This window comes from Erythrolamprus reginae, chromosome 1, assembly GCF_031021105.1.
Source record: "Erythrolamprus reginae isolate rEryReg1 chromosome 1, rEryReg1.hap1, whole genome shotgun sequence".
NCBI classification, from domain to species: domain Eukaryota; kingdom Metazoa; phylum Chordata; class Lepidosauria; order Squamata; family Dipsadidae; genus Erythrolamprus; species Erythrolamprus reginae.
This window is the reverse complement of record NC_091950.1, coordinates 204091789-204105716: the sequence shown is the minus strand read 5'-3', so window position 1 is coordinate 204105716 and position 13928 is coordinate 204091789. Positions and strand designations below refer to the sequence as shown.

The 13928-nt window shown below is 41.7% G+C and overlaps 1 protein-coding gene across 4 annotated transcripts in view; it reads left to right on the top strand.

Annotated features, from left to right (window-relative positions):
- The first annotated feature begins 2460 nt into the window (after positions 1–2460).
- The window catches only part of ADAM23 (ADAM metallopeptidase domain 23), a 91341-nt gene continuing 79873 nt past the window's right edge, over positions 2461–13928 (top strand). For all 4 annotated transcript variants that reach the window (XR_011557313.1, XM_070731982.1, XM_070731984.1 and 1 more), the window contains exons 1-2: positions 2461–3165; positions 4472–4698. Coding sequence is in view for 3 of the 4 variants with exons in the window: in XM_070731982.1 (XP_070588083.1) it covers positions 2982–3165; positions 4472–4698 (411 nt within the window). In the remaining variant the exon portion in view is untranslated. The remainder of the gene's footprint in view (positions 3166–4471; positions 4699–13928) is intronic.

Below are 13928 nucleotides of genomic sequence, written 5' to 3'. Positions count from 1 at the left end.
AAGAGCCTAGCCTAAACCATTCAACTGAAAGACCTAGAAGCCCCTTTCCTGTATCCTTTGAGGTAGAGACGGCAAGACAGACATGGCTCCTTATCTGGATATGTCTTTTTGGCATTGTTTAAATAGTGAATTAATTATCTAAAAGGTATTCTGAAATAAGAACAACATTCTAGGCAATACATTTATTTTTACCATAGAAATTCTTCCCAACAATGACAGTTGTCATTTTCCACATCTTAATGAGTTAAGATCAGATTACCTGCGTGGGCAAAGTGAGCCATATTGCATCTTCTCTTATTGCATATAACTTTCATTAAATCTTAAGAGAATCGAAAATATTAAAATTATATTCAGAACTCCATATTTCAAAAGTAATATCTCTTTTGTAACTTTGTATAACACAAAGTAAACACAAACACAAAAAGGCCAGGGCACTGATTATAGCTGCCATCATGCCTGTTTTGATCCCTCCTATCCAATGAGGCTGGATCCAGTGAAAATAGGTGGAGAAATTGCAGGAGTAACGAAGTTTACCTTCCTTGGCTACAAGAATAGACACAGAGGGAACTAGTGCCATGAAATAGATAGCTTGGGAGACAAGAAACATGACATACCATTTAAGTGAAGAAATGTCTAATGGACCAACAGGTTCTGTTGCCGAGGTTGTGGTTACTGTGAAATCTGGATCATCATCATCATCATAAAAAAAAAAAAAGCCAAATCAGGAAAAAAGTGCTTTTGAGTTGTGCAGGATAAATTTATTGGACTGCAAAAAGAACAAACCATTCAAAGCTAGGTGAAATCAATCAAGCCACTGGAAGCACTAATACTGACACCAAAGCTTAAATAAATAGGTGACAGGTAAATACAAAGTCACTGGAGAAAAGCCCGAAACTTGGAAAAAATAAAAAACAGTCAAAAGGGCTGTCAGAAAACCAGGTAACTAGATCTTTCAATGACAATTTATTTTATTTATTTATTTATTTGTCAAACATGTATAGGATAGTAGTAGTTTGTATAAACATAAGTAAAAGTGAGGATAAATAGAATAGAATAAAATAGAATTTTTATTGGCCAAGTGTGATTGGACACACAAGGAATTTGTCTTGGTGCATATGCTCTCAACGTACATAAAATAAAAGAGGACATTAGGGATGGTAGGCACAGCGGTGCGCTTCTGCACGCCCCTTACAGACTTCTTAGAAATGGGGAGAGGTCCACTGTAGACAACCATGATGACAGCAGAAGTTTGCAAAAACTGAGAGGCAGTTGCTGACAGACCATCCTCTTGAAATGATGTTCATTGTGTCTTGAATGACTAAAAGGGGGACAGCAAAAGTTGTCAGGAAGATCACAGTTCCAGCAAGGGAACTTTACCTTTACAACCAGGAGTGAATTATGACCTGGGTGATTGCACCTTAATGATTTCTCCCTCCTATGCCCTACAGCAGTGTTTCCCAACCTTGGCCACTTGAAGATATTTGGACTTCAACTTCCAGAATTCCCCAGCCAGCTGGCTGGGGAATTCTGGGAGTTGAAGTCCAGATATCTTCAAGTGGCCAAGGTTGGGAAACGCTGCTCTACACAACAGTCATTCTCTAGGAGTTTTTTTGTTTTAAAAGCGGCTACCTCTACAGTGCAGCCCTCTCGTTCATTTAATGACATTAAGCAATGCTTGCGTTGTCTATTTATAATTGCGGTATTTATTCACTGGCCAGAAACTACTGAGGAGAAAAGCCTTCCACGACCTGGCTCTGCCGGCAGGCCTGGGGCCGTTGATCCGATGGTTTATCTCCAGGATCCCTCCACAAGAAGCGATGTACTGTATGGTTTTTTAAAATATATATATAAGCGAGTTTTAAATTGTTCTTAACTGTTTTTGATGTTCAGTTTTTATTTCTGCTGTAAGCCGCCGAGAGTCCTTCGAGAGCATATAAGTTTAATTAATAAATAATAACTAAAATAAAATACATGGCTGGAGAGTCAGGAGCCGACGCCAAGTTTATTTTAAAACAACAACATAAAATACCGGTAACTGGTAACTGAGGCGGCGAAAGCGAACATGATTCGAGAGCCTCTCAACTGTTAAAATAATGCAGCTCCCTTCTAGCCCTCCCCGCCTTTTTTGGGCGGGCGGGGGGCCTTGCCACTGCAGCAAATCTCGAAAGGAGAGGAGAGGACGCGCGGACAAGAACCGCCCGGGTAAAGAAGAAGAAGCGGGCGGAACGTCGCATGCAGGTCCCAGAGCCGAGCCGCTCGTTTTCCCCCCTCCCTTTCCCGAGATGCTGCATCACGACGCACCTGCTCCTTCCCTCCGCGCTATTTTCGCCCGCCTCTATAACGCCGTCCCCGCCCCGCCCCGGTCCCTCTCAAGAGCCGGAGGATGCTTCTGCCCCCCCTCCCGCATGCGCGCTCTTTAACTATGCCCTCTCCCCACCCCCACCCCCCGCCGCGCCCCGTGACGGCAGGGGCTGCAGCTGGCGGGGGAGGAAGAGCGCGGCCGGGTCTCTCGACGTCATCCTGTGCAGTGCGCGGGGCATTGAAAGGTGAATGGCAGAGAGGGCGAGAAGAGCGCGAGAAGAGCGCGAGCGACTGTCAGCCCAGCCCGTAGCAGTAGCGGCGGCGGCGGCAGCAGCAGCAGCAGCAGAAGGAAGGCGCCGCCGCCGAGGTTTTGCTTCTGCTCTTCCCAGGAGGGACGCCCGCAGATAATGGAGCGGAGGCGGTAGTAAGGTTTCGCCGCGGCGGCACCGGAACCACAAAAAGCGGAGTCACTGCGCCGCGTCTTCCCTTCGCCTCCAGCAATGTGAGGGGGAAAAAGGACCGCTGTGGGACCGGCTCGACCGCCGCTTTCTTCCAGGGGGAGGAAAGGGGGCAGTGCCGCCGCTCCCCCCACCCCGTTGCTCCTCACAATTCCGACGAAGCAGGCGACTCCCTTCATCACCGCCCGCCTTGCCCCCCCCCCCCCCTCAAAGCTATGAGCCATGAAGCCGCCTGGCAGAAGTTCTTTGCGGCAGCCCTTCTCTGGCAGATGCCGGCACCGCCGCTCCTCTAACGCTCCCTTCTCAGCCTGCCTGGCGCGGCTGCCTCCGCTCGGCTCCTTCCGCCGTTTCTTTTTGGCGTTCCTGCTGCTCTGGCCAGAGAGTTGGGGGGTCATTGCGGACACCGGTGAGTGCGCGGGGGTGGGGTGGGAAAATTGGGCTGGAATCTCTCTTTCTTCTTCCGCAGTGCATGTGTGGTGTTTGGGAAGTCAGCCCTCTTCTCCTTCGACCTGCTATTATTTGCTGCCTTTCGAGTTACATGCCAATGCAGATATATTAGCAAAGCCCGTTATATCTAGTTATTTTTTCTTTCCCGGAGTCCCTTTGGACCTCCCCCTCCTTTCCCCTGTCATGCTCGTTTCTTCTGCTCGTGACAGACCTCATACAGCACCCGGTCTTTTGCTCCCTGTGGTGAGAAGCTTTTCACCACCCATTAAGTATGTGCATCCACCTGCTTCCACACCAGATTCTTTGACAGGTTTCTAAGACCTATAGCATTTTGTTTGATCATCTGCAGCAAATTATTAATTAAATTATTGACTGCAACTGAATTTCTTTCTTTCTTTCTTTCTTTCTTTCTTTCTTTTCCTTTGTGCGTTTGGAAAAGGAAGAGAGAGGGAGAAACCTCCTGTTCTTATCTTGAAGATTCTTTATTGGTGTATATAGCTATATGGTGCAAAGTCAGGCATATGATGATGATGGGCAAGATGTGATCTCAAAAGGTGCTGATGCAGCAAAATGTTCTTGGCAGGTTGTCAGAATGCTCTTTTTTTGTGGTTCTTATTTAAGAAGTATCTGAAGCGCATTAAGTGGGGTTTCTGTTTATGGAAATATATTTAGAATTGAGTTGAGAACTCATACATGAAAAACAAAAAAGAACTCCCTGTGAAGAGAACTCTTAAGGATGAAGAAATATGTATTTCTTCTGCATGATCTCTAGTACTTAAATGTTTATTTTGAAAGAAATCTTACTGAATTTATTGAGATACCTTTGTATAATAACTATACTGTACTTAGAATCTGTATTCTTACAGTTTATATGAGCAATGCCCTTATGTAAAGGGAATTGATTGATTTTCAGTGGACACATGAATTCCATTTGTGAGAAGTTTGCAAATTTACCAATTTTGATCAATATTTCTGAAGAAAATTCACAAGAGTCATGGTATTTGGGATCTCATTAAAAGAGCTTCCCTTGTGAAAAATGATTTTTTTAACATTTGGATTATTATCTAAAGATACATTGTATTAAATACCCAATATTTAATGTCATTGCTTTCCTAAACAGTATACCAGGAAATATTTTAATAAGGGATGTTGGAATCATTGGAATGATATTATCCACCTGAAGGAAAATTAACAGAATTTAAAGCAGCTTATATAAAGTGTTTGGTTCCTTTGTGGTTTAATGTAGACCTATCTGTCTTCCCTAGCAATCCATTGGAATGAAACTTTGGAAAAAACAGAAACCATACTGGCAAATGAGGACACTGCATTTCAACAGACTAACAATAGTAGTAGCAAAAATAACAATTACAGCAGTGCATTCCAAAAAGAAATCACATTGCCTTCAAGACTTATTTATTATTTGAACAAAGACTCTGAAAGTCCCTACCATATTTTGGATACTAGGACAAGATACCAGCAAAAACACAGTAAGGTAAGAATTTTTAAAAAAGGAACATCCAGTACAGTAGCTCAAAATAGTTCTGTCCCTTGAGGGATTGTCTTACTTCAAGAATGTCTATTCAGCAGATTGGTAATGCTGCTTTAATATTATTGCTGCATCGGCTTTAGGTGCCAGGAATGCTGTCAGTTAGTTGTGAAGCTTAGTATCAGTACTGTAGATAAAACAAAGGAATATAACCTGAATTTCTCTCATCTTTAGAGGATTATATTTTTTTCTCATCATTTTAACCAACTTACTTGAACTAGAGCAGTGTTTTTCCAATAGTGGGGTGAGCCCCCTGGGGGGTGGGCGCAGAGCAATGCCAAGGGGGATGCATATGACCCCGGGGAACATGCATGGTCCCACTCCACTGATTCCCATGGACAGGGAGTGTTTTTCCAGTTGCACGCTGCTCCGAGTCCGGAAGAGAAAGTGGCCAGGCGGGATAGCTGCTTGGCTTCTTGTTCTCAGCGGGCGTTGCAGTAGCCATGAATGGCATAGAGAACCTGCTGCTGGACAAGGAGGAGCATCCTCTGCAGCTGGGCAAAAGCTTCGAATCGCACCTTAAAGTCTCCTTCCATACCATTCGCTGTGAGTGCCCAGCAGAGGCGGCGCTTGTAGGCCAGGCCGACAATCCTAAAATATCAGCTTGATTAAGTTGGCCTGGCTCCATATCAAAAGAGGGCCCTAACCACGGTAGCCTATGCCTGCCTAACTGAAAATAGGTTCCACTGAGTTCAGTGTGACTTACTCCCACATAAGCCTTCCCTAGCTTGCAGCTTATAATAAGTAAAACAATATTAACACTAAAATTCCATTGAGACCCAGATTGCAGAGGAGGGGTGGGTGGGAAATGTTTACTTCTTTGGGAGGGAAGGTAACAAAATAATTGAGAAGCACTGAACTAGAAAAAGGACATGGTAAAAATTAATATATTTCATATGACAGGTAAAGGAGATGTTGATGTGCTATGGATCCAAATTCTTTATCTTTAGTACCGGTAGATGTGTATATGTGTACACACACACTAACACTGCATCTTCATGTAGCTAAACTTAGTCATGGCTATTTAAAACAATGACACTTAAATAAGTTATGATTCACTTATGTCATTGCTTCAATCATATGTTTAAATGATTAACCGTAGCTGTATCGAGACCTGCAAAGTTTCTCTCTCTCCTCTCTCTCTCTCTCTCTCTCTCTCTCTCTCTCTCTCTCTCTCTATCTATCTATCTATCTATCTATCATCAGAAAAGCAATATGAGTGAATTTATTATGAGCACAATTTAGAAGACTGCTTAGAATTTAGTCTACAGTGATTTCATGTTATGTATTAGAGTCTTGTTTTTATTGATCTCTTCTCAATGTAATAATTAGGATAAATGTGATTTGTCCCTCTTGTTATGATATGAGATCATGTATTGCGGTACATTTATAGATATTCCATTTCCTCTCTAAACATAGTATTTCAGTAGTCAAATAGCTATTTCCCAATTTTGTGTTATATAAATATGTTACATTGCTATTGGACACAATTATTATGGTTTAGGATTGAAAACCCAACCACACGTGTTCTTAATAGACAGGGAACTTCTTAATTTTTTAAAATAATACTGTTAACGCAAATTAAACGGCATTTTTTTTAAAAATCATTAATAATTTGATGCGTTTTTCATTGACTCATACTTGATATTAACTCATAATGCTTGGAATAATACAGCTTATTCAGGAAACATATCTATCTGAAGAAATGCATGACTTTGGTAAGATGGGTAGTTAGAAAAAAAAATAAGAGAAGTTGATTTTTAAATTGATTTTATTAATTAGTTCAGTAAGCAAAGGAGTGAAGTCTTTGTGCCACCTGACCCATTATTTTGAAGCTCAGGAGACCTTTGGCAGCTGTTTCTGATGAAACATAAGAAACTATTGTCAGATAAAGAAAACAGGCCATTCCCAGTGGTACATGCAGTATCTCTACAGGACCAACACTGGAGAACATGAAATTAATATCTGTGGATCATATAAATAATGATAGATCCAGAGTGACAGTATGCTTGAAGGACATTCTCAAGAGTGTGTGCTGCTTTGATCTTTCAAGATTATTTTTCTCTTCTTACTATAGACTTTTATGTTTCAGTTAACACAGCTCTAAAATGCAGCCATCGGAAGTGACTTTTTAGGAAGCAATATAGCAACAGCCATGCACTTAGACTTATATACCGCGTTACAGTGCTTTACAAACTCTCTCTAAGTAATTTTACAGAGTCAGCCTATTGCCCCCAAGAATCTGGGTTCTCATTTTACCCACATCGGAAGGATGGAAGGCCGAGTCAACCTTGACCCTGGTGGATTTGAACTGCCAAATTGCAGGCAGCCGATAGTCAGCAGACGTGACCTTCAATACTGTACTCTAACCAATACACCACGGAGACACTTAATATAGGTAATATATATAGTCCTCGATTTACAGCAGTTCATTTAGTGACCACTCAAAGTTACAACAGGATTGAAAAAACTGTCATGAACATTTTTCATAGTTACAACTTTTGCAGCATCTCCATGGTCATATATTCAAAACTCAGATGTTTTGCAACTGGATTATATTTATGACAGTTGCTGTGTTTTTCAGGGTCCTGTGGTCATCTTTTACAACTTCCTGACAAACTAAGTCCATGGGGAAAGCAGATTCAGTTAATAGCCGCAGTGAATCACTTAACAACTGTTGTGAAATGGGTAAAATCTCACTTAACAAATGTTTCACTTAACGAGAAATTTTGGGCTCAATTTGGTTGTAAGTTGAGGACTGCCTGTATAAATAGAGGTGGTGCAAGGCTGATTTGAACCCAATGCCTTCACAATATGTTTGTGTCTTCATTTGAACAATGGTGGTTTTGCAGTAACTTATCACTTACTTTTATTTATTTATTTGTTTGTTTGTTTGTTTGTTTGTTTGAGTTGAAAGGGACCTTACAGGTCATCAAGTCCAACCCCCTGCCTAGGCAGGAAATCCTACAGCACCCCAGCCAAATGACAATCCAAACTCCTCTTGAAAGGATCCAGAGTTGGGGAGTTCACAACCTCCGCTGGTAGGCCATTTGACTGGTTGATCACTCTGACCATCAGGAAGTTCTTCCTTATTTCCAGGTTGAATCTCTCCTTGGTCAGCTTCCAACTGTTGTTCCTTGTCTGGCCCTCTGGTGCCCTGGAGAATAGTGTGCCCCCCTCCTCTCTGTGGCAACCCCTCAAGTGTCTGTAGACTGTTATCATGTCCCCCCTGGCCCTTCTTTTCTCAAGGCTATCCATACCCAGTTCACGCAATCTCTCTTCATAAGTCTTGGTTTCTAGTTCCCTAATCATTTTGGTTGCTCTTTTCTGCCCCTTCTCCAGAGTTTCTGTATCTCTTTTGAAGTGTTGTGACCAGAACTGAATGCAGTACTCCAGGTGAGGTTTGACCAGGGCGTAATAGAGTGGTATTAATACCTCCCTGGTCTTGGAGTGTAGCCCCCTGTTGATGCAGCTTAAAATTGTGTTGGCTTTTTTAGCCACTGCTGCACATTGCTGGCTCATGTTGAGTTGATTATCCACCAAGACTCCGAGATCTCTTTCACAGTTGCTACTGCTAAGTGGGGTTTCTCCCAGAAACATGTATGCGTGTCTAGGTTATTTTTTACCTAGGTGAAGGACTTTACTCTTCTCAATAGTGAAAAACATTTTGTTGGTTTGGGCCCACAGCATTAGTCTGTCAAGGTCTTTCTGTATTTTGAGCCTGTCCTCTAGGGTGTTGGATATCCCCGCCAGCAAATTTGATTAGTTCCCCTTCAATTCCCTCATCTAGGTCATTGATAAAAATGTTGAAGAGCACAAGGCCCAGGACAGAACCCTGTGGTACCCCACTGCCTACCTTCTTCCATGTGGATTTGGAGCCGCTGAGGACAACACTCAGCATTGGTCAACTGATTTGGTTATGGTGCTGAAAAATGATATGAGATTGGTTTGGCATGATTTGTTTCTGACAAACCCGTGTTGGCTGTTGGATATTATCTTGTTTGTTTCTAGGTAGTGGCAAAGCTGTTTTTTTATTATTTTCTCCAGTATTTTTCCAGGTATAGAAGTCAGACTGATAGGCCTGTAGTTGCCTGGGTCAGTCTTTTTACCTTTTTTGTGGATGGGGACTACGTCAGCTCGTTTCCAGTCTTCCGGTAGATCTCCAGTGGTCCAGGATTTTTGGTAGATGAGGAGAAGTGGTTCCGCAATGGTGCCTGCCAGTTCTTTTAGGACTCTGGGGTGAAGTCCGTCTGGTCCTGGTGATTTGTAAGCAGACTTACTGCTCTTATATTTATGTTGATGGGTGTGAAGCATTATACGAAATAAGAAAACCTATGTATTTTGTTAGCTAAAAGATCCCATCTTTTAAGAAAGATTATGACTTTGCACAAGATATATGAAGTGACATAGATAATTAGTAAAATACTGTAACTAAGGGCTTAGTTTTGTGGAAAAGTTATTCAGACAAGGTAAATTCCTGGAATTAAACAAATGCTGTTACTATTGTGAAAAAATAAGGATTATTGTGGGTAGCGGTGCTCGTTTCCCAAGTTCTGTTTCCTTCCTCTACCCATCAAGTCTTTCAAGTGCTTTTTTGTATTTCAGTAATTAATTACTGCACTGAGAATCTAATTGTTACTAATTCTGCCTGCATTAAGAATATAATAGTATCTAGCTTTGCCAACGCAGCTAAAACGTTTGAAGTAATTGTTACATCTTTTAATAGCAAGTATTCTAAATGTTAATCCTTATATAGCCCAAAAAGCATTATCCATATAGAGAAAAAGTACTTACGCAAGTTTAAAGATTTTACATTAATAATTCAGGAGAAAAATAGGGCAAAGGAAGAGCAATTCAGTGAGGGTTGATCATGAAAGCCAATATAAATATAAAGAAGAAGAAGAAAGGCATATCAAGGAAAGATCCCTGGCTGGCTGAAAAGGAAGACATAGTACTGCAATATTTTGCTGCATTTCCCACATTTTAACTTCATACTCCCGCTGTATAGAAACCTTATGAAATTGTCTTGGGAAAGTCAACTAGAATGATCTAGCTCAGAGCATTGGTAATACTCATTATCTGGAGCATATTCTTTCAGCATATCTATATATTATGACAAGCATAATATATAGTTAATATAATTGTTAAGTTAATTACCGGTACATGCCAAGACTTCTGTACGTGGAAAGAGGGTAGTATGATTAACTAAATTCTAATTGAGGTAGGAAAAATAGGAGTGGTCAGTGGAGCCCAATGAATGATTCAGCAGAAAGTGTGTGACAGAGTTAAGCAACTCTAAATATGTGTTAGATGAAAGTTTTTTTGCTAATTCTGGAAGAGAGTCACCTCTGGATGAGATGGATGGATGGATGGATGGAAGGAAGGAAGGAAGGAAGGAGTCTCTGCAACTTTTATTGCACTAGTCATTGTTGACTATAGGGCAAAGCATTCATCTCGCTGTTCTTAGGTATGATGGGTGGCTTATAAACTTAATAAATAAATTTAACGAACAAACTTCAGTTGTCATTCCATTTATATGTAACAAAAGTCTCTTTGCAGGGCATCCCTTGAATGCCCTTTCTAGTTCTTGGAGGTAGCAAGGATACCACTGACACACAGGCTTTTTGTAGTGGATGTTTGCCCATATAAAAATATAAATAGGTTGAAACTTTATTTCTCCTAACCTGGAGAAATAATTCATATCATTTAGTTCCTTCTTTTTTGGGGTATTAATACTTAAATAAACTCTAACACCTTGAATCACATACGTATTCTTTGTGGGCTTCTTTACTTATCTGAATGAGTGTTTTAACGAGTCATGATTTCAGTCCTGAAAAATAACCCAATCACTGGCGTGTCCACACGCGATTTCGCTACCTGCCCAGGTGCAGTAGCTGGGGTGAGAAAATCCAGCCACTCCCTTAAGGTATAGTCCAAGAAGAGTTTGATACATGTCGATTAGTATTAATATCTTTTTAAAAATAATTTTCATGTTGTATCCAAGCTTGTTGGAAGATAGAAACAATTTGAGAATTCTCACACGTTTTTACATATACCGTCTTCCAAACGCCTCGTCGTATAAACTTTTCAAGATACAAACCCGGGGTTTAAGATTTTTTTGCCTCTTCTTACAAACTATTTTCACCTTACAAACCCACCGCCGCTGCTGGGATGCCCTGCCTCTGGACTTCCGTTGCCAGTGAAGCACCCATTTTTATGCTGCTGGGATTTCCCTGAGGCTCCCCTCCATGGGAAACCCCACCTCTGGACTTCCATGTTTTTGTGAGGCTGCAGAGGTATCCTAGCAGGGGAATCCCAGCAGTGCAGAAATGGGCGCTTTGCTGGCAACGGAAGTCTGGAGGTGGGGTTTCCCAGTGAAGGGAGCATCAGTGAAATCGCAGCATTGCAAAAACACAGAGGTCCGGAGGTGGGGTTTTGAGGACTTCGGTGTTTTTGCGATGCTGCGATTTCACTGATGATCCCTTCATTGGGAAACCCCACCTCTGGACTTCCGTTGCCAGCGAAGCGCTCGTTTTTGCGATGCTGGGATTACCCTGCTGGGATTCTCCTGCAGCATCGCAAAAACACAGAAGTCCGGAGGTGGGCTTTCCCATGGAGGGGAGCCTCAGGGAAATCCCAGCAGCGCAAAAACGGGCGCTTTGGCTAGCAAAAGGGGTGAATTTTGGGCTTGCACGCATTAATCGCTTTTCCATTGATTCCTATGGGAAACATTGTTTTGTCTTACAAACTTTTCACCTTTAGAACCTCGTCCTGGAACCAATTAAGTTTGTAGGACAATGGATCACTGTATTATTATATAATATATATATATATAAAGAGGGAGGTGATGGAATACTAAATGTCAGGTCTTGTAGGCCATTTACAGTCTATGAATTAATCTTAGAAGGCTAATTTGGTGTTGTGATTAATTTACTGGGGTAGAAACTGGGACATCATGAATTCTAGCCCCATTTAGTCACAAAACTAGCTGGGAGACCCAAGAGCCAAAGAGAACATTTTGCATCAAATGAGATGTATCAAAAAAAATTATCCTATTCTAACAATAACAACTAAGATTGACAAACCATATAGCAATCAATGTTGAAAATGTCATGAATCAGAAAGAACTTTTATTATATGTGATGGACATGTAAAAAACCCCCCACCAAAATGCTGAAAAGGCATACGTAGTATAATGCAAAAAATCTTATAATTTAAATTTGAAATGAAACTATAAGTTTTCTTACTAGGTGTCTATGGAGATTCTCAGTTATCCAGGTCATGGTTATCCCAAAGGTGATTTTTTCCAGAGGCAAATGGATTTCCTTGTTTTACTTTGAACACATTTTGCTTCTTAGACAAAAAGCTTCTTCAATTCTGACCGGCTGGTGGGAAATAGATGGATTTATATTCCTTGCAGACAGCTGGCAATTTGCATCTTTTTAGAAAGTTTCTGAGGCCACCTGAATGTTTATCTGTGTCCTCAGCATCACCTGAGTAATGCAAATGGGTGTGGAGCCTTCTTGGAGCTGATGAAAAGACAGAGCTGTAGACTAGAGATAGATGATGATGTATCCCTCCCCTTCTGTTGAGAGAGGGCTATTCAATGTTGACATAGATGGCCTCTTTGACCCCTCTTTCAATGCAGTGGTCCTCTGTCCAAAATGTGGACTTTGCTATCTTCAAACAAGAGGCCTTTGTCTTTTAAATGCAGATGGACTACTGAATCTAATCCTGATGGGTTTGTTCTCCTATGTTGTGGCATGATTTTATGAAGTAGTTTGTTTTGTTTCCCCAGTGTACAGTTCTGTACATTTCTCATATCTGTATTGCATATACCAGGTTGTTCAATTTGTGTCTGGGTGATTTTATCCTTGGGGTTGACAAGCTTCTGCCTTAGTGTATTCATGGGTTTAAAGTGTGCACGTATGCTGTGTTGGCTGAAGAGCCTCCTGAACTTTTCAGATATTCCTGCAATGTAGGGAATGACAGCATTGCTTCATTTATTCTTTTCTTCTTTGTCTATTATAGAGGAGCTCCTGCTGGGTCTTTTTGGGGATTTGATGAAATCCATTTGGATTGCCACATGTTCTGAGGGCTTCCTTGATGTATTTTAGCCCACCTCCCTCCATCTTTGTACTGCACAGACAAGGAAGACTAGACAATGAATTTGATGTATCTGTCCGCAGAGTTGATATGCTTGGTGAATGCTTCCAATTCTGGTATTTTGACCTTGACCCAAATATCGTTCACCAATGAGTGGGTGGAATTCCTGTGAAGGAGGTTAGGGCTTTGGTTTCTATCTCTTCCATGTAGGCGAACCTCTGGCGCAGCCATATTTTTTCACCAAACATATCACCTCTGTGGGCAGATATATCAAATTCACATGGGAAGATGTTAAGGAAAATAATCTACCCTTCCTGAACTGTGCAGTACACATTAAGGAAGAAAGAAGCTTTAACATTAAAGTTTACAAAAAGACCCCACACACAGATCAATACTTACGTTTTGCTTCTCACCACCCAATGGAGCACAAAATAGGAGTTATCAGAACCGTACACCAGCCAGCTGAAGGACTGCCTACCAGCAAAGATGTGAAAGGAAAAGAACTAAAACACATCAAGGAATCCCTCAGAACATGTGGCTATCCCAAGAGGGCCTTCATCAAATCCCTCCCCAAAAAGACCCAGCAGGAACTCCTCCATAGCAGACAAAGAGAACAAGAAATGAAGCAATTCCATACATTGCAGGAATATCTGAATAGCTCAGGAGGCTCTTCAGCAACACAACATACACAGGGGCAGATTGCTCTTATCTGCTGCTACCGGTGCGCTGTGTGCGCAGCGTGGGGATTCTCACCTGCGTGCATCCCCAGCGTGATTTTGCTTCCGCGCATGCACAGGAAGCAAAAAAATGCACCAAAGTCTCATGAGGGGACACTGGTGTGTTCATCCCCTTATGAGATTTTGCTTCTGTGCATGCGCAGATCAAAAATTTAAAAAAGAAAAAAAGATGGTGGCGCCCGAAGGACCGGCAGAGGAGCGGTCACTCACAAATTGCACAATCTGGCGGCTGCTACCGTGCACAGTCACCTACTGCACCAGAAGCAACCCACCACTGAACATACATGTGGATTTTGTCCATCCAAGCATAAAACACCCAGATACAAATTGAGC